Source organism: Mastigoproctus giganteus, chromosome 12 (genome assembly GCF_048544385.1).
Source record: "Mastigoproctus giganteus isolate SK-2022 chromosome 12, ASM4854438v1, whole genome shotgun sequence".
Lineage (NCBI taxonomy): Eukaryota > Metazoa > Arthropoda > Arachnida > Uropygi > Thelyphonidae > Mastigoproctus > Mastigoproctus giganteus.
In genome coordinates, this window is record NC_143586.1 from 24828038 (window position 1) to 24848912 (window position 20875).

At 38.3% G+C, this 20875-nt stretch overlaps 1 protein-coding gene across 2 annotated transcripts in view; it reads left to right on the forward strand.

The window, feature by feature from the left end:
• The first annotated feature begins 2885 nt into the window (after nt 1-2885).
• The window catches only part of LOC150076797 (uncharacterized), an 81715-nt gene continuing 63725 nt past the window's right edge, over nt 2886-20875 (forward strand). For both annotated transcript variants that reach the window (XM_090386620.1, XM_090386619.1), the window contains exon 1: nt 2886-3026. In XM_090386620.1, the coding sequence (XP_090242746.1) occupies nt 2903-3026 (124 nt within the window). In that variant the 5' untranslated portion in view covers nt 2886-2902. The remainder of the gene's footprint in view (nt 3027-20875) is intronic.

Here is a 20875-nt window from a genome sequence, read left to right on the forward strand (position 1 = left end):
TACTGATCTAAATAATTAGATATATGATATCATTATCATTAGAAGCGTAAGTTGTGCTGTAGTTCAATATATATCAACTATAGCCCGAGATGCCATAACACAACTATAACGTGAGAGGCTATGGTGCAACGAGCCCGCTGACCTATGAAGCCGTAGTGACTTCCGACCCGAATCTGCCACTGCTTCTTTTGTATTTCTTGAAAATTACAAACCTACAGAAATTCAAGTTATTGAATCATACATTTTACTGTTTGTCTCACTTAATCAGATTCTTAAACAGAAATTCATATAATTTTTCTAAAATATTATTACTAGTATGACTAGTAATAATAGATGACTCTCATCAATCAGAGCAATACCACCACTTTGCTTATTGGAGGCTTGAAGTGGTGAAACCCATGTTTAGTTTCTAGAGCAAAGTTTCCGGCATACCCACCGCCATACATCTCCTTAACCTATGTACGGTACTAAGTACTATAGGTTTTGATACCTTTCATGTTTGGGGTTTTCATAAAAAAAAAAAGCAAAAAAAAAAAAAAAACTTTACTTCCTTTTCAGCATCAAGAGAGGTATTTTCGGACAATGTATGTTTCCACGTGTTGTTATTCAGAACTGGAAGACTTCGAATTTATCTGTTCAAACCAGAGGATCTAAATGCAGTCATTTAATAGAATTCTTTTGAATACAAAAGGATCCCCTCCCCTTTCTGACTGAATCTTCTGGTCTTTTGGTCTTCTGGTATGAATTCGAAGAGGACTTTGGTCAACAGAAAAAAAAAAAAAGACAGAAAGAAAGAAAGAAAGAAAAACTATCACACTAGGGCCATCTGGAATGTTAATCCTCTGCCAAGTGTATTATGTTCATGAATTGTGTGTGTTCTGTGGTCGATTTGCCTGTTTTGCTGGAAAAAAACCCGAGTTTCGGGCGGGGGGGAATCTTGCTATCTACGCCTGAAACCGACTAACTCAGCCACGGAGAGAAAAAAAACCTTAAAAGTTCCTCGTGCCATTGACGGGATTCAGACGCAGGCATTTTCCACCGAGTGTGGGAAGGACAGTGACGATGCCACTGTGCTTCACAGAAAGAAATAAAATAAATAAATAAATTCAAATGTCATTTTGCTTTTGCGCATTCGAAATATTTCCATTACGATGTGTGCAGTTTGATTAGCGGATCAAAATCAAATTGATGTTGGTAGAAAACACTGGTTCTCATCAATAAATTCTCTATTTTTTTTCATTACTGTTTTCTACAAACTTGACGTTGGTACCAATAACTAAGTCTCTACCGGTACCACAGAAAAAAACCAGAATGTGACGTGCCATTTTCGGCATCGAAACTTAAATTGCAATTGCAACTCACCAGCTACTAAAAACGCCGGAATTTGAGCAGCAATTCCAAATAAGCACATCAAATATGATATTTTCCTCACCACCCCTTCTATTGGATATTTACAGATTTATAACCTCATAATCGACTTGTAACTATATGGACCAACCCCGATAGTCGCCTTTACTGTCCAGGGATGACTCTAAATGATCAGTTTGTTGACTGAACGTTTAAATAATATAACTTTTCGTACATTTTTTAAATGTAAAGTTTTGTAATTTATGTAAACATTGTGTAATTTCTTTTGGAAATTTAAATTATTTATTATTATTATTTTTTTTAAAATACAGTAATTTCTGTTATCGTGATGATTTTTTTTAAATTTACAAATACATGTATAATTTTTTTAAAAAAGCGCCATCTTTTTAATTTAAAATTATAATTGCTATTATAGAGTAAAGTCATTTCCAATTTTTATAATAATGTTCATTAATAGACATGCTCTATTTTTCACTTTATTGTATAAATTGTTAATCTCATATAACCTCATAATCGACTTGTAGCTGATGTGGACAACCCCCGATAGCCCTTACTGTCCAAGGATAAGACTATGACAACAAATTGAATACATAAATAAATAATTTTTTTCATTCTTTGCGTACTGAATGATCAATCTGATGATTGAGATTTTTAAACTGGCAAAAATAGTTTAACTTTTCATACCTATTTTTAAATGTCTAGTTTTGTAATTTATATAAATATTTCTTTTGGAAATTTTAATTATTTATTATTATTTTTTTAAATTCAGTGATTTCTGTTACTGTATTTTAAGAGATGGCGCTTTTTTTAAAGCGCCATCTTTTTAATTTAAAAATATAATTGCTATTATAAAGTAAAGTAAGTTCCAATTTTTTTAAATACTGCAGAACAATGTTCATTAATAGACACGCTGTATTTTTCACTTTAATTTATAAATCATACTAGAGATTTATAACCTCATAATTGTAACTCATAATCGACTTTTAACTGATGTGAATCACCCCAATAGCCCCTTATTTACAAATAGAAGACATAAATACATTTTTTTCATTTGTTGCGTACCGAATGATCAGTTTGATGATTGAGCGTTTAAAATGGGAAAAATAATTTAACTTTTTCATACTTTTTTTTTTAAATATAAAGTTTTGCAACTTGTGTAATTTCTTTGGGCAATTTAAGTTATTTATTATTTTTTTTAAATGCGATAATTTATGTTACTGTATTTTAAAAGATGCCGCTTTTTTTTTAAAGCGCCATCTTTTTAATTTAAAAATATAATTGCTAGTATAGAGTAGAGTAAGTTCCAATTTTTTTTAAATACTACAGAACAATGTTCATTAATAGGAATGCTGTATTTTTCGCTTTATTTAAAAAAAAAATTGGCATGCCAAAAGTCGACTTTACTAACTTCCGGGCTAAATGCCAGAAGATGAGCAACGAATATTCGTAAGAAAAGAGGGCGCGTTTGTAATAACAAACGCTGAAAGTTTCATGAGGAGGCGAACTGTTGTAAACTAAGTACAGAAGTAAGGAGATGGCTTCAAATGGTGCAGCAGACGACTATCCCGATGTGGAAGCTGAGACGTCATTCGAAGTTCAGCTTTATATTTATGATCTCTCAAAAGGATTACAAAAATCTCTTTCACAGCTATTAGCGGGTAAGTGGGTAGATGTGCCACGATTACTTATTTATATCTCTAAAATGTTTCCTTTATTTCTTTAATATGTAAATATGGTTCATAGCAGAAAATGTTTTTTTAAGTTCCACAAACGCTAAGTTAGTATGAAATGTCGGCTGCGCAGGTTATTCCAGTTAATTAATTCTTTTAAAATATTAATAAGTGTTACGATTTAAAATATATTTTTCAAATGTAGGCAAAAAGTGGTATCATATCTTTTTAAAGAGACTGACTTGTGAATAAATTATATTTTCGTGAAGGATATATTTTTTAGTGATTGCTGTGCATATTTTTAAAAGCATTTTCGAGTTTTATGAAGGATTCAAAGAAAAGGAAAGGGGTGCGTTTAAAATAGACACAAAAGCTTTTTTTTTTTTGTTCTCTTTTATTTGTGAGCTTTTGTCCCAGTAACACAATTACACAATTTCCTATTTTAAAAACTTAATATAGATCAAAGTAGAGTTGGTGGCGTTCACTTTTGGCAAAGAAGTTTGGCATCGAATCCTGCTCACGTGTTTAATTAATTTTCACAGGTTTTATTCGCATCTAATTACTTGGGAAGGGAATGCGTCATGATATTTGCACAATACATACGCAATGTCTCATAAAATCATAGAAAAATAATAATAAAATAATATATATATATATATATTATTTTGTTTTATTATTATTTTAAGTAGCATAAGTTTCCTATTCAAGTGCCTTGATTCTTAAATATTTTATATTAAAATATAATTTAAAAATGTAAAATATAAATGTAATATTTCAAATTTTAAATATTTGAAATATTACATAAATATTTGGTCCCTCCACTGACCAGGGTATGGGTTGCGACTGCTGTTTGACCACCCCTTCTATGTTGTATTTGCTAATTATACTTTTTATGTTTCAGAAGCTTAAGAATAACTGTGACAAGGCTTTCGGTGTATGCATTCGAACAGGGTCGTTCCTAGCTAATTTGGCTCCCGGGGTAAACAGCTCATATTGTGCTCCTTACAACTTAAAGTTTATTTAATTTTCTCGCCCCTAGCAGAAATATGTCCGGGTCGAGGTCCCGTTTGCCAATTCCAATTTTTGAAGTTAATACTACGATGCCAATCCGTATTGTGTTTTCCGTGCATTCAGGTATACCGCCGTATCAGAAAAAGTTGAGGGCCGACCCGGACATTTTCGATACTATTCTAAGACTGGTGCCATTCGAGACTTCAACGAATTGAAAAAATGTCTAGAAACATCTGTTGTTGTTTGTTATTGTAGTAACAGGGTTTTAGGAACATTAGCAACTAAGGCCATGTTGCCCCGATCAGCTACGGGACTCGAACTCAGGACTTTTCCACCCGGTGTGGGGAGGACGGCGATTGTACCAACTGTGCTACCTACGATGGCAGAAACATTTATGAAGATGCAAATATGGCAGTAAATGTAAGGTGATGGAGCGAGATCTGGAACTGATTATTGAGCCAGGGCAGCGATTAGCTTCTGCGTTTGATGCTGGAGCATCACACGGCAAGAATAATCCTGTCAAAGATTTCTAGAGAAATCAATGGCTTTCGTGAGGTTCTACTTCCTACTTCTCGGAAGCGATTGATCTCGGATCTTACAACCAATTCCGAAATCCATCTGACGATAGGGATTCACTGGTGCCAGAAATGGAAAGGATGGACGTAGGGGGACTGGAAACAAAGTCATGTCCGATGAGTCTCAATTTACTTTTCTCAGCACCGATAGAAGAGTGCATTATAACAAAAGAGTTTGGAACAACTCCAGATACTGAAAGATGGTACTGTAACCGGTGAACGCTACTGCACTGAGGTAATCCTTCCCCATGTGCGTCTGTTCCGAGGTGCCATTGGCCCCGAGTTCTTGTTTATGGATGATAACGCCACACTCCATCGCACTGCAGCTGTTGATATGCTTTGGAAAGTGAGAACATTGTTCGTATGGATTGGCCTGCCCGTTCCATCGATCTAAATCCCATCGAACACATATGGGACGCTCTGGGGAGACGTCTAGCGGCACACCCACCAGAAAATGTTCACCAGCTGAAGATGGCGCTGACAGAGGAATGGACGATGCTTACGATGCTTCTGCAAGAACTAATCAACAACATTGTTCTAAGTATGAACAGGCGGTGCAAAGCGTGCATCGACATTAGGGGTGACCATATCTCCTACTGAGGATCATCTCTTCCTTTTGTTCCATCTTTAGCAGTGATTCATCTGTATCATGGCAGCCAGTGCTATGTTGCCATTTTTAAAAAAGTCCCTCTGTACCGTTTTGTTTCCGTTGTTGTTGTTTCCTTCATCATTTCTGTACCTGACGAGGTTCCTTTGGTATGCTTTTCCCATATCCATGTCACTCCTATGAGAAGCTACAGGTGAAAATCTGACTGCTCCTTAAAGTTTGCACACCAGTGTATAAAGTATATTGTACATTCTATTTAAAATCAATGGGTGTGATTTTATGCGCGTGGCTGTAATTATTGTTCTTCCATATCGTGTTGGAAAAAATTTGAATTCTGTATCATTGGGAAAACGTTCTGGAAGAGTTAGTATCGGGTGAAGGTTGCAGAGATCACCCTTTACCTGGTTATTTGGGTTTTTCATCCCTTACTGTCTATTATATAGACAGTATGGGATGAAATTCAGATGTGAGTTCCTGGGGTAATATATCGCCATACAGTAAACTCTTTCAAATTTGGTATCCTTGTGGATTGAGGGGTGCCGGATTTTAAAATTTTCTGAATTTTAGAAAGGCTTCAGCTCTGCTTGAGCAGTTTTAAAGGAGCATATTTCAATTGCCTTTTTAACGAGTTACCTGGTATTGCACTACTTTCAACAGATAGCTTTAGCTCTATTACAGATTTGAAAACTCTGATTTATAATATGTGAATGCTCACATCGAACATCTTTACAACTGTTATATCTAATGAAAGACCAGTTAGTCCTGAAACAAGCTGTAATTACAGTCTTATATTTTTAAACAAATGGCCAGTTAGCCTTTAAAGTCCGTGTGTTTGAAAGTAGTTCAATACCAAATGGCAACTTGTTGCAAAAACTATAAGAAATAAAATCATTACATTATGTATCTATGCACTTTAAATCCTGTTAGCGCAAAAACCGATTGAAGGGCACATAGCTCTGGAAGCGTCTAATAATTGAGGAATGTCGATATTTTTGCCATAGATTCTTAAAGGTAAATCTTATTGTTGATATGAGTGCCAGATTACTTTTTCAATATTTCCGGATTGTAAAAATATTGATGATTTTTTTTTTTTTTTTTTTTTTGTAAAATGCGCTGGATTGTAAAGTTCTAGATTTTAAAGAATTCAGTGTATTATTATATATATGCCCTCAGTGATGACTACCCCATTTGTAATAGCCTATGCCAAATAGCTCGCGATATAAAAAGCCGAACAGCTACGTACGCTAGAACAGTGGTAATTTGCATGTCATCGTGCGAGTAAAAGTGAAAAAGTAGAAGTTATGGGACTTAGTAAAGATACGGAGTTTGAGAAGGACGTGATTGTGGGAGCTCGTGCGTCGGGTGCGTCTTGCTGATCAAACCATTTCCCAGAGACAGAACTGTAAAGGATTACACAAGATGGATGTTCGTGGTAAACGTAGAGTGCATCGCGTTGTAGGGGTCAACGGCAGATCACTGTGCAACAGTTGACATCGCAATACAATATGGAGAATGCAAGACCAGTATCCCAAATGACGATGCACCCCACATTCAGATGGGGTACCACAGCCGACGACCCAAAAGACACCCTCTCCTCATCGCTCACAGCATATGCTGTGGTGTCAACAACGTGCTGGTGAACTGGAAGCGTGTGCTGGACGGATGAGTCCAAATACCTGGTGTACACCACTCCGACAGACGCCTTCGTGTGTGGCGCAAGCAACACGAGTTCATAGACCCATCGTGTATGGTGCTCACTGTCCAGGCAGGTTGCAGTGATTTCTTTATATGGGACATGTTTTGCTGGGAAAAATTAGGACCCCTAGTGCGTATGAACCAACATTTCACTGGTGAGGCCTACTGGAAGCTCTTACTAGACCATGTGCACCCTGTCATGCTGCATTTTTTCGCGTACAGAAACGCGATATTCCAAGACGATAATGCGCCTGTCATCAGGCCCACACTGTATACGAGTAGTTCGAGGAACACAATGAAGAGATCGTTCATCTTGATTGGCCTTCAAATTCACCTGACCTCAATCCAACTGACCGCCTATTAAGCGGAAAATGAAGCTTATGAACACGCACTCATCTATTCCGACACTACGGAAGCCTTGCAGACATCATCAAATGCCCATGGACGTCTTCAGACATCTCGTGGAGTCAATGCCTAGGTGAACAGCGGCTGTTTTCCGTGAGAACAGCCGCTGTTCTCACGGAATGCCCATACCTAATTGGTATTGTGACCACATACCAATTAGGTATGTGGTCACAATCCAGTGATCACTGAGTGTGCGTGTGAACTTTGCTGTGGTCACAATTTGTGACTAACAAATGTGCATCAAGGTGTATGACAGGGACCGACCTTACCCGACCGAGGGGTCAAGCACGCTCGTCAGTGTCAAGCTATAGAAAGTCAAGGGGCAAGATTACGTGCTAATTGCAATTTTGACCCTTGGTTTGAGCGGGTTGCTGCTACCTTTAAATCCAGCTGTTGCCACAATCTTTTCAGAGATTTCCTTGGGATATGAATAATCGCTTCTTGTAAACATGCAATGTTTTCAGACATCCTCACAGACTTCTTACTGCCAACACCCACTTCTTATTGCCTATCACGGAACAAGAGTGTTCAAGCTTCTTTATTAACCAGGAAATTGTTGTACTTTGTGGACCTTTTCTGCAACCAAATCTCACTTTGAATTTATCCCGCGCTGTAACAAAACTGTAATTTGGTAAAACCTTTTTACACAAAGAACACATTTCTCAATAGGGTACTCCATAACGCTTACAGAATTTTCCCGCTAGAGAGCATCACTAGCCGGTTAAAAAACTATCATGTGTTACTTACTTCCGACACCAACCTCAGTGACAGCCTAATACATTGAAAATGTTGGAATTTGGAAGTGTTGCGTCTTTTCTTAATGACCGTGTACTCGTATATCTGATATATGTGCTCAGATAGAAACAGTGTGGCAGCTGGAAACTTTGGTTTCGAGAAAAGGGCCGGAGCAATCAGGAAATACTCCGTTAATTGCGAGAGATGTGTGACCGCAGATACAGAATAAAATTTTAAAATTGTTTCGAGAAGATACGATGCAATATAATATAAAAAAAGTAAATGAAATAAAAAATAAAATAAGAAAAATATTAATATACAGATGGATTTTCAAGTAGAAGTGGAACTCGGCATGAAATGGTACACTTCGTAGGAGTTGGCAGACATGCTTCACTGCTTACATTCAAATGGAAGTCGTGAGTAGAAAGTCGTATAACTGGTTTCAATCTTATATATTACTAACGTGGGAGAGAAGAACAACTGATGAATAGTAGTAGCAGTGTGGGGAAGAAAAGAAAGAGAGTGGGACTCGTGAAAAGAATCTCATTCTCCTAATTCTCTGAGGTGTGAACGCCCAAATGTAGAGATATTAAGAGCCTAATGGTGCTCATGAACTTGAATTCTATAGTTCAAGGCCGAGGTTGGGATCATTTTTATATGTGAGCTGGCACGCTTTGTGTGCTGTGACTTATTTAATTTTATTGGGAGTATTCCACACTTTGGAATACTGTGTCCAAGTATTAATCTATTACACATTATGAAAACTATCGTTTTTAAGCACGTTAGTATAAAAGTCGTCATAATGCTCCTATTGTCTTCACCATGTTCGTCCGTCCGCATGTAATAACTTGATTCTCAGTGGACGGAATTTCTTAAAATTTTATACTTGGGCCTGTTAAAAATATTTGTCTAGTCACCTCAAATTTCATTAAAATCAGACCAATAGAAATCCGACATTTATTATTTCTTTGTCCGTTCGCATGTGTGGTCGTATATGAAATTTTATATTTAGAACGATTTGTTAGCCATCACATTTTGATTTAAAATTAGGCCAACCAAAAATACAATTGTTTATTTATTTATTTATTTTTTCATACATATCGCGTAGACTATCCATATATCGTATATTGTAACTGAAGCACTGGATATTGTTTTTTGACGTGCGCCAGTTAGTCGATCTCAGGCGTGGGTAGCATGGTTTTTCCTCCCGAAAACTCGAGTTCATCCAGCAAACAGAAAATCGACCTCAGAACATACGCAATTTACAGATAATGTACATGGAGCAATATGGCCTTTGTCGCAGATGCTGTTAAAACCATACAACATCACTCTATGATATTTGAAAATTAAACCGGTCTGTTCAAAATTCTGTCTGTGAAAATTAAATAAAGTCTACAACCCCATCTAGGCGAACAATGCTCCATAAGATAAAGAGCCTCGCCGATAGCACAGTGGTTATTATAACTGTTCTCCCACACTGGGTAGAAAAGATCTGAATTCGAATCCCATCAGTCGTGCCACGAGGACATTTTTCACAGCGTGGCTGAGTTAGTCAGTCGTCTCATACGAGGTTTACATGGCTTTTTTCCCACAAGTTTCTGGATTTTTCGCCAGAAAATAGAAATCCAACCGAAGAATACACGCAGTGAAAACACTATAATGTTTTCACTAATGAATAACTAACGTGCTAATAGTCTGTTGCACTGTACCTTTTTGATATACGTGCCAAGATATGGACCCCAGCTAGCATAAAACAAAGAACTTGTAGTTCAGCTTCACAACCTCTAGATTGGCCTAGACTACAAAATACTACTCTCCAAGCTGGATTCCCAAGTCGCCATTGCTCACTGTGTTTGTTGAACCCTGCTTGTGTAACTGATCGGTTAAAAATACTTTTAAATTAATATTACATAAATGTTCTCTCCTCTCAACCATTGGTCCGACACATTGTATGAACAGCAAGCCCAAATCACCAGACTGTCAGCTGTGTTTTCACAGTTGGGGTGACGTTCGGCTAAATACTTGACTGTGTAAAAGGTCTTCGATAATCTCTTGTTCCAAAGAATTTCCACTTACTCTGACGTCAAGGGTTTATCATTTCTCGAAGCAATTTGGATTTAAGCAGGGATGTTCAACTATTGATATAATCGTTAAACCTTGAATTTGCCAGAAATGTCATGTGTATTTTTATTGATGATTCTCTTTGGTGGCCCTATGTCATCCCGAGGATGCGGGAATTGTCTGCCATATTAATATATATATACAGGTGTCTTCAGGATTATTCCCATGGCAGGTCTGCAGCGATACTGTCTAAATACTGTCTTACTATTGAAATTGTGCAAGACTTCCTTCTGGTTGGTGTTGAGTACAATAACATAGTATTGATTGTCTCATGTCTGTTGGGGGTATCATAATGTTTACCTACTCTGATGGCCTGCTCAGTCCTTGTTGAAGGAGTTTCCAGCGCCTAATTTGAATAGGATCGATTCTGTTCTTGATCTTGCCTCTACGACTTTCATTCGCAAACTAACAATTTCACCAACCAGAATTTTGTGATTCATATATATATATATATATATATATATATATATGTGGATCAAAAAGTTTTGGTTGGTGAAATTGTTAGTTTGCAGATTCCAGGAGTTAAACGACCCGCCCTGAATTCCAGACCTGCCCCTCCCCCTATCTTCCCAGTGATTATTTCATCTTCAGAAATTTGAAGAAAATGCGTCCGTAGGTATCGATGTTAAAATGATAACGATCTCAAGGGAGCTGTAACTGGCTTTTTTCAGGCACCAGAACAGACTTTTTTTTTTTTTTTTTTTTTTCAGGTATTTCCTCTTGCCCTCAAAATGGAGGACATGTATTGAACTCAAGAGTATGTATGTATTGAGAAAAAAAAAAATACGCATGTTGTTTTTTTATTACTGACGTCTTTTTGAGTGAGCCTCGTACAATTTCACTGAAAATATCCAATTGATCTCGATATTGCTACCCATATTTGTATTATTTCAAGGCATAAGAAAATTCATATCTCACAATGTTCACAATTTAAGTAAAATTCATATCTCACAAGGATTGTACGTTTCCATCGAAATATATAGAAACCAGATTAGTTCTGTGTTTGTTTCCTGACAGCATTATTTATCTTAAAGGGACCATTTAGAGACAACTGAAAATAGTACTGGATTCTTTGTCTACTCTTTGTAGGCCATTGACACTTTTCACCTATTTTCTCGGCACTCTCATTGCATCATCACGTTCACTGTTGGCAACAGTTTAATGTTGTGTTTTCACGCCTTACAAAATCTTCACTTGTTCTACGTCCAGCATTACAGCGAAGTTAACTGTGCAAGGAACAGCAATTACATCACGGCGGTTCATTTTTAATTCATCATTCCGTTTACGATGCTCAAGGTCTCTAAATAATCATGCTCAAAGTAAATTAGTGGCTTAAGTGTTTTTAGACGATGTGACCTTTACCCCCACCTCCACTTCAAGCAGACTGAGGACGAAACCAAGGCCATTTTCATTGTTTTACGACATCTTTATTTTTCATATCCTCATCCTGAGTCTATTATCCTAAAATCTTCATTACATTTGCATGTGTGTCTGCTTTCGTCTTTGCTTCAGGTAGAAAAGAAATAGTTTATCTAGTTTTTGGGAAACAAATTTGTAAATACCTAACGAAGTTCCCTTTATTTAGCATTAGCATTAGCATTAGTAGAGGCATTTGATGCAAGAAAGCAAGCTTATGCAGCATCAGCCAAAAAAAAAAAAAAAAACCACTTCCACTTCACCCCTCTGTTCGTTCAAAATACCTGTCCAGCTGAGCCTTAAACTTATTTAGGCTATCAACCTCCACCACAAGGGATGGCAGTCTGTTCCACCAACCAACCACCTGCTGGCTAAAGGCAAATTTCCGCACGTCTATCCTACATCTGTCTTTCCTCAATTTGAATTTATGCCCTCTCAGGTGATTTTTCTGAGCTAGAGGAAGAATCCCATCAGCATTGAGCATGCTTAAACCATTCAAGGCTTTATACACCTCTATCAGATCACCTCGTGGTGCCTAGTCTCCAGACACTGTAATTTGCAAAACTTAAGCTTTCTTCGTAAGAGCACCCCTTTGTTCCATTCACTAATCTTGTTGCCCTTCTCTGTACTCGTTCCAGCAGCTCTACATCCTTCTTGAAATGATGACCTGTATACAGTACTCTAGGTGTGGCCTGACCATTGCCTTATACAATGGAATAATCACCTCCTTATCCCTGCTGGAAAAATTCCTGTATATCATTGACAATACTCCATGAGCTACTCTTGCAGCCCGTCTGCACTGCTCAGAGAACTTCATATCTACCTGCACAACCACCCCCAAGTCCCTTTCATTCTCTACCACTGTCAGTGTAGTACCACAGAGTTGATACGTTGCTCTGGGGTTGCTGTTTCCCATGTGTAGTACTTTACATTTGTCAATGTTAAACTTCATTTGCCACCTCTCAGCCCATCTGCTCAACCTTTCCAGATCCTGTTGCAGCAGCATAGTGTCAGTAGTGTCCTTGACAACCCTGCCAACCTTTGTATCATCTGCAAACTTGGACATTAAGCTTGATATACCATCATCAATATCATTTATAAATACAGAAAACAATAATGGACCCAACACTGAGCCCTGAGGGACTCCACTAATAACATTAGTCCACGATGAGCAGTGTCCATTGATTACCACTCTCTGTCTTCTCCCCCTCAACCACCCCTTTATCCATAGCAGCAATTTGCCTCCAATGTCACACTGCTCCAATTTGTGTAGCAGTCTTCCATGTGCAACAGTATCAAAAACCTTTCTAAGATCCAAGTATATAATATCAAAGTTATTCCCTGCATCCAGTTCTTTTGTGACTGCATCATAGTATCCAATCAAGTTGGTCAGGCAAGACTTCCCCTTAACAAAACCATGCTGTGTCTGAGCTATAACTGAAGTCTTGTCTAAATGATCCTGCAGTGCTTCTTTAACCAGTGCCTCCATTAATTTTCCTGGAACAGAAGTTAAGCTCACAGGTCTATAATTACTTGTGTCAGCCTTTGATCCTCCTTTGTGAATTGGGGTCACATTTGCACATTTCCAGTCTATGGGTACCTCCCCTGAGTCCAAGGAAGCTCTCATAATTATGGCTAAGGGTTTGCTTACTTCCTTTGCTGCTTCCTTTAATATAACTGGATAGATCCCATCCACCCCGGGTGCCTTTCTTGTGTTTATCTTCAACAGTTTCTCCTCCACTTTACTCCCAGTTATTTCAAGATTCTGTAGCTTACTGCTAGAGTTGAATACACCTCTGGCATTCCCCTTGCTGAATAACTCCTCATGGGGAATGCCAGAGGTGTATTCAACTCTAGCAGTAAGCTACAGAATCTTGAAATAACTGGGAGTAAAGTGGAGGAGAAACTGTTGAAGATAAACACAAGAAAATCGCCTTAATTTAGGAAGCGTTATCCCTCGTTGAAGGTTAGGAAGGGGCATACTAGTGCAAATATTTACGTACGCACCTAATACATTTTGCATCCGATAATAATAATAATAACGACCATCCCGATCATCGTGTCAACCACCAGTATGGTGCCAAACACCCTACACAACAGCCTAGCAACAATAGTCTCTCAGCGAACACCTACAAGGAACTCCAGAAAGTTGCAATCCTGAACACCTGTAGGATAATCAGAGAGTTCCTCGACCAACAGTAACACCAGACATAACAACTACCACCCTGTGTACTTGGCAGCAATACCCGTCACGGGGTAGAGCCCGCAATTAGGAAGAAATAATAAAATAATAATAATAATACCCAATACCAGCAACCTCCAGAAAACTCACGAGGAAACGATCAAGAAGTACACGGACCTAAGACAGGAGATCAAAGAGATGTGGCATATGCAACAAGTAAAGACCATCCCGATCATCGTGTCAATCACCGGTATAGTACCAAAGACCCAATATAACACCTAGCAGCAATAGGTCTCCCACAGAACACATACAAGAAACACCAGAAAGTTGCAATCCTGAACAGCTGTAGGATAGTCAGAGAGTTCCTCGACCGACATAGCAAGTACCCTGTGCACTTGGCACCAGTGCTCGTCACAGGATGGAACCCCCACTCCCCAATCAGGGAGAAAAATAATCATAATAATCAATTAATTAAATAATAATAAATAACTGTGACTGACCTCATCGAACAAGAGAAGAAGGCGATTAAGAACATGCAGGATTACTTCCAGGAAATACAGAACCATTCTATTAAGCCATAAGAAAGATAGACAAACGGTACACAACTCTCTACTTGAACAAGAAGAACCCACTCGCACCGACATAACAATGATCAACAAAGACAGACAGGGCGAAGAAGACACTCCATGGCATCACTACAATGATCTCCATCAAGACTGCATAGATAAGAATGCTTCCAAAACATGGCTCACGAGCAGGAGGTTCTTCCCCGAGACACAATGATTAAGCTCGCCATCCAAGACTTTTCCACCTGGCCCCAGAAACAATCTGGCACATCACTGCGGGATGATCATCCAGACGGAGTACACTCACAGACGCGACCAAGTTACATCAATACATCAGAAGCTAGCGCAAAAATGCCAGTTGATCAAAGAAAGTGTATCAACTACGAACTCAGGCCGTACTGGAGACCCCTACTCAAGGACTATATTGGGACCGTGCCATAATGACAGACAAGATGATCCCGCACAACCGACCAGACATAACCCTCTTTGACAAGAAGGAAATGGGTATCTACCTGATCGACATAGCGGTGCCCAACACCAGCAACCTCAAGAAAACCTACGACAAAAAATCAGGAAGTACACAGACCTAAGATAGGAAGTTAAACATATGTGGCATATGGAACAAGTAATGACCTTCCCGATCACCGTGTCAACCACTGGCATGGTGCCAAAGAGCCTCCAGAAGGACCTAGCAAAAATAGGCTTCCCAGAGAACACATACATGGAACTCCAGAAAGCCGCAATCCTGAACGCCTGTAGGATAGTAAAAGAGTATGGTATCCCTTCTTCAGCATTTGTTTGTATTCGAGATGTAGATTCTTCATTGGAAGAATTGGAAGGCATTGGTGGTTAGGATAATAACGACCCATAATAACTGCAATAAATACATCAGCCCATACATATGACAAGAATTTTAATAAAATAAAATGAAGTTAAACACAGAATAAATACATTTGTATATGTGGTACCGAAGTGGAGTGTATTGAATGCTGTGGAGTTGGAGGTGATAATGGATAGTAAATTAATTTTACAGAGTTAAAAGCAATAAACACAACATCAAAGCTTTCAAAGGTGACTACCTCTTTTATCAACGGTGGAACTTTACAACCTCGGTACATTCTTAAATAATACCAGCAGGATCACGGCACGCAGTACACGTTACTGAAGGAGCATGGGAAATTATCCTCCACACGTGCATGGAAACCGGAAATGGTCTGGGAGCGTGCCAGGCAGAACCGTTCATCTCTTCCAAGGATTATGGTCTCGAAGAGAGGATGAATATGGACTCCCTATCTTTGTTAATAGTGTTATGTTCCAAAGAACAAATTTGTAAGCTCTGATGCCATTTCCGGTGTCAATGCCTGCGTGAATGATCAACAATAGTTGTGTCGTCTGGAGACATTTGAAGATCTTCCTCCCAGACGTGCTGAGCCACAGCAGATTTCCCATAATCAGCAGACCATATTGCTTTTATATGCCTCCCATACAATCTTTTAACTTGTGTGCTGACTACCCGTTATAATAGTCCCCACAATTGAGACTTTTGATCTCGTATACCATTTCACCTCTAGCCTCGTTACAGAAAGTTTCTTGTACCCTCGACACTCCCACTCAATTATTATGAGTAGATGTAGATGTATGCATCTTAACACTTGAAGCAGTTGAACCCCATGTTTAGTCTCCAGAGCAAAGTTTCCGATATTTATCTAGATGGAATTATAGTTATTTCCACCAATACAATCACGTTTATTGTTACTACATATCAAAAAGACAGCATTTAATTATAAAAGTTTAAAATGCATCAATCTTTTTGATAAAAAAAAATAAAAAAAGCGTAGATGTATTTCAAAAAACAGTACTATTTTTCTTCTTTGATGACTGGCAGGCCCTTTCCGATGTTATAATTTTTTTTTTAATAAACTGTCAAGGTCGTTCTTTGATGGTGTTGAGAGCGTGTTGCGTTGCATTTCGACATTCTCTCAGAGCAATCTAATTTCTTCTGCAGACGCAGGTTAAAATATAGGTCACCCAAGACTAGGACTTCTCCCGTTGTATCCTTACAAGTAAAAAGATGGGTAAAGTATTCCTATCATTTTCGCTGGGCATACACTGAGTGGGTCGTTTATTGAACCCGAACACTGTCCATCAAAAGAAAACGATATATTCTCATTGGATCCTGCAGTATTAACGTTATATACATCAGTTAATACATACGATTTAAATTAATTATAAAAAAACCAGACGTCAGTTACTGATTACTATTATTCTTGTGATAATACTGCGTTTTGGAGACTGACCTTCCCGTGCAAAAAATGTGGAGATGTATTTACCTCACGGATGCTTTTAGCACGAGGAGTGTGAAACATGACACCCTTTTTCTTCTAGAATGCCAAAAATGTTTGTCTTAAGTTCCGATGTGTTTGAGTTCATCCTAAAGATATTCATTCTTAAGATCACCCCCCATCCGTGCTTTCATTTTTAGACCAGCATTTCTTTTTTGTTTTCCTCATGTTCCACCTGCAGTGGTGAGTGTAAATTAGAGAAAGAAATTGTCCTTTAATAAAAACACAAAGAATAACTACTCCAAATTACTTTGAGCACAAACAGTTGCCTTCTTTGGATAGAAACCTTTGAATTGGTGTTAAATGGTTCAAAAAGAACATTTTAATAGCAATTGAAACTACGAGAAACAGATATTTTCTGACATTAAAATAGTCTACTCGTCAAAAGGATTCTGTTATCCTGGAGAAAAGGAATCTTATTCCAATATCAGGATGATTTTCTTAAAAATTCTTGTTCCATTTTTCTTTCTGTCGCCTTTTAAACTCTGGACACGTGTACATACCCAAACAAATGCTCTTTAAGACCTGCAACTACTGTGATTCAGTAAGCGATCCAGCGTCTATCAGTTACCAAGGACAGTAGCATCGGGTCGGCGCCCGACGGAGAATGTTCTAGCGGAGTCTGAAGTGTGGCTTCCTATTTTTGGGGCAGTACTTGATTACATTCCTGTAGACGGAAGTAAAGTAGTTCATATCCAGGAATTGGAGAATGTTACATGTACAACGGCTTATTTTCGACCTATCGGAAGACGTACAGAAACGTGTACATATGGATGGATTTGCATTAAGACTGTTCATCTTTCATTTGCTTGAAGAGTGAAAAATAGTTATAAAATATGTGGAAGAAATTAAAAGGCGTGATCATATAAAGAAAAAACTGTAACTTTTTTATTTTTGGCCAGATATTCCTACGAAATCATGCAGATACTCTAATCCGTTTGAATTTTTGAACACCCAATTTCAGTACGCTCCAGTTCTTGGCATACCTTTTTAACGTTACACTGAAGTTATACGGCTAAGAAATTCCTTGTAAAAAAACATTGTAGACAGAAGTTTCTAATTTTTCTAAATTATCTGCTTTGCGGTAAGCTTTTTCTTTAGTATGTTTTCACAAAAAGGACTCGTACGGAGTGAAATCAGGACTTCTGGCTGCCCACTCTAATGGTCTTCGTAGCCGGATACCAACAATATTCAATTAAGATGTGTGTGGAGGAACACAAGATTGTGTTCCTCCACACACATCTTAAAAATAATAATTTCGTCCACGTTGTTCGGCCTCTGAATTTTTGGAAGAACAAGCTTTTGAAACAGTTAAACGATCTTTGCTCGTCGTTGTATTGCGAAGGATGTAATATCCAATGAGTTCCGACTTTGGTTGCGTTCGGCGGTTATTTCTGGTTCGTTTCCTGACCAGTAATAGCAGTTATCTGTTGACACGACCGCTAGACTAAATAATGCTAGTAACACATCTGGACACTCATCAGTCTATTGAGAGAAAATCCACAAAACCCCATTCTCTCATTGCTCTGTTCTGGTAACAGCTGTTTAACATAACACGAGATTTGCGTCCCACTCCCACTACTTATCTGATCCACCTCTTTGGGCTGTACGCAAATGGCCTAAAGAAGGATATATTTCATAATGTTCTTATTGACTGAGAAGAGTATATTTTATGGTTTGTGTTCACCAATGTTTTCTGGTGATCACGTTGTGGTATGTCTTTTGATCTTATCATTTACCGAAATAACGATTCATTTTAATTGTATTTGGATCCAGTGGCATGTGCTCCTATATTCTGCTACCATCATCTTTAAACAGCAATTAGAGACTGCAAACCTCGTAATGCTTCTCAACTTTAGAAGTACTTTCTACATACTTTATAAAGGGATATATAAGTGAATGTAGGTGTGCCACATATGAAGAGTTAATTTTGCGTTCTGTACAAAGATCGAACATTCATCCCCACCCGCAACACACACACACACACACACACACACACACACACACACACACACACACACACACACACACACACACACACACACACACACACACACACACATATACTTGAGAGGAAACAAACAGCTTTATTTCAGCCCTCATATCAATTTCCTCTCTTCCTGGCCACCGATCACACCAAGGTCACACAACAAAATGGCGCAAGTGCCAGGAAAAAAATGGTAACACAGAGTTACATCGTATTTAGCGTGCATGGAAGAACCTTGGCGAATTCAAGGTCAGCTAACTCTTCTCCTCTTTGTTTCTTAACAATGTCAATGTTCCAAGAAGATATACAATGCATTAGTGTTCTTGAGCAACTGAAAATAATGCAATTGTTCCACGAAAACCTGCTCATAAACTTGTAATTTTTGTTGGTTATCTAGCTGGGAGGGGATCTATTGTTAGTCAGAATAGACAAATGCCTCAAGGCAGTGAGTGGAGATTTAAATTCGTCTCTATATGCAGGCGCTCGCGTGTAGCACAGTTGGTAGAATCGCCACTCTCCCTACACCGGTGTGTGGCGGGTGGCGACTCAGGTGGAAAAGACCTAAGTTCGAATCCCGTCGATGATGTGAGGAATTGTTATTGGTCTTTTTCAAGACCAATAACAATAATATAGAGTACCATCTTGCATTTCTCAGGTACATTTTTTTATACACAGTTATAAAACCTTCTTCCTTGGTCTGCTCTTCTACATACTGTCTTATCAATTCCCCCTTCTTTATCTCATGTACCCCCCTAAATATCTGAAACTACTATGTACTTCTCCTATCGTCTTTCCCCTCAGTAATGATGTTAATCCCCTCCTTTCCCTCCTTGTCACTCTGATTGCGTTACGCTTAGCCTCATTAAACTTTAGTTTGAATTTCTTTGCCTCTACCCATTTTCCACTTGCTCCTATACCTCCTCCCCTATCCCCATAAATCAACAATTCATCAGCAGATATCATCACTTTTATTTTTTCTGTCCTTTTCTCCACAGCATTCACTACATCATCCATTACTAGTATGAATAGCAGAATTGAGAGTACACTAACCTATACTCCATTATTAATTTCAAACGAGTTGTTTCCAACCGTGTTTTCACTCAGCTTTCAGTCCCTCTCTATAGACTTTTAATACACTCTGTCAACGATTTTCCTACTCCCTGTTTCCTTAACTACACTATCACACGCTTTTCAATATCCAAAAAAAAGTCATGCACAGATTCCTTCCATACTTGTAATGTTTTTCCATCATTTGTCTCACAGAAAAATTAGATCCGTGGTCGATCTGCCTTTTCTGAAGCCACTCTGCTCTTCCCTCATCCTACTTTCAACCTTTTTCGTACTCCTTTCCACTATTCTTTCGTACATTTCCCTGTGGGACTAGTCAGGACGATACCTCTATAATTTGCACACTTTCCTGTCCCCTTTTTTATATATAGGCACAATCAGTCCTTTTTACGAGCTCTCAGTATCTTTTTCTCCTCTCATACTACTTTCATTACTCTGCATCCATTGCAGCCCTGCTTGGCAAGCATATCTTACCATTTCTATAGTCACTCCATCACACCCTAGTGATTTATCCCCTTTCATCTTTTCCATTGCTGCCACCACTTCACTTCTTGATATCCTTTTCTCTCCCCATCCTCTATTCTTCTACCTTTTCTTTCATTGTATCTCCTTTTTCTCTGACGTTCACTGTCTCCTAAAATAGTCTTTCCACCTCCTTATTTCTCCTTCATTTGTAATTATTCTTCTCATCTCATTATACAGGTAATATTGTTTCTTCCTATCCCTTCACATAGTCTTCACTAATCCATATAACATCTTTTTCTAGTTATTAACATCCCATAGGTCTTGCGACCAACTCTCCAACCATTTCTTCTCTTCTTCAAGTATTCTCTTTGCATCCCTTTTTTGCTTCTTTATATACTCTCTCTGACTCGTCCGTTGAGTTTTTACATCTCTTTACAAAATCTCTGTTCTTTCTTAAAGTGAAGCACAGGTTTTGTAAAGAGATGTAAAACTGTTCTTCTATTCTCTTTCTTTCACTACTGTGCCTTTCCATCTCCTCACACTGCTTGTCCTCCACAGTCGTAACCAAAGCCGTTTTAAATCCTTCACATTCCTCCTCTACTCCTTTTCAGGCCTCAGTTTCTATATCTTTATAGTATGTCTGTTTAATGTCCTTGTTCGAC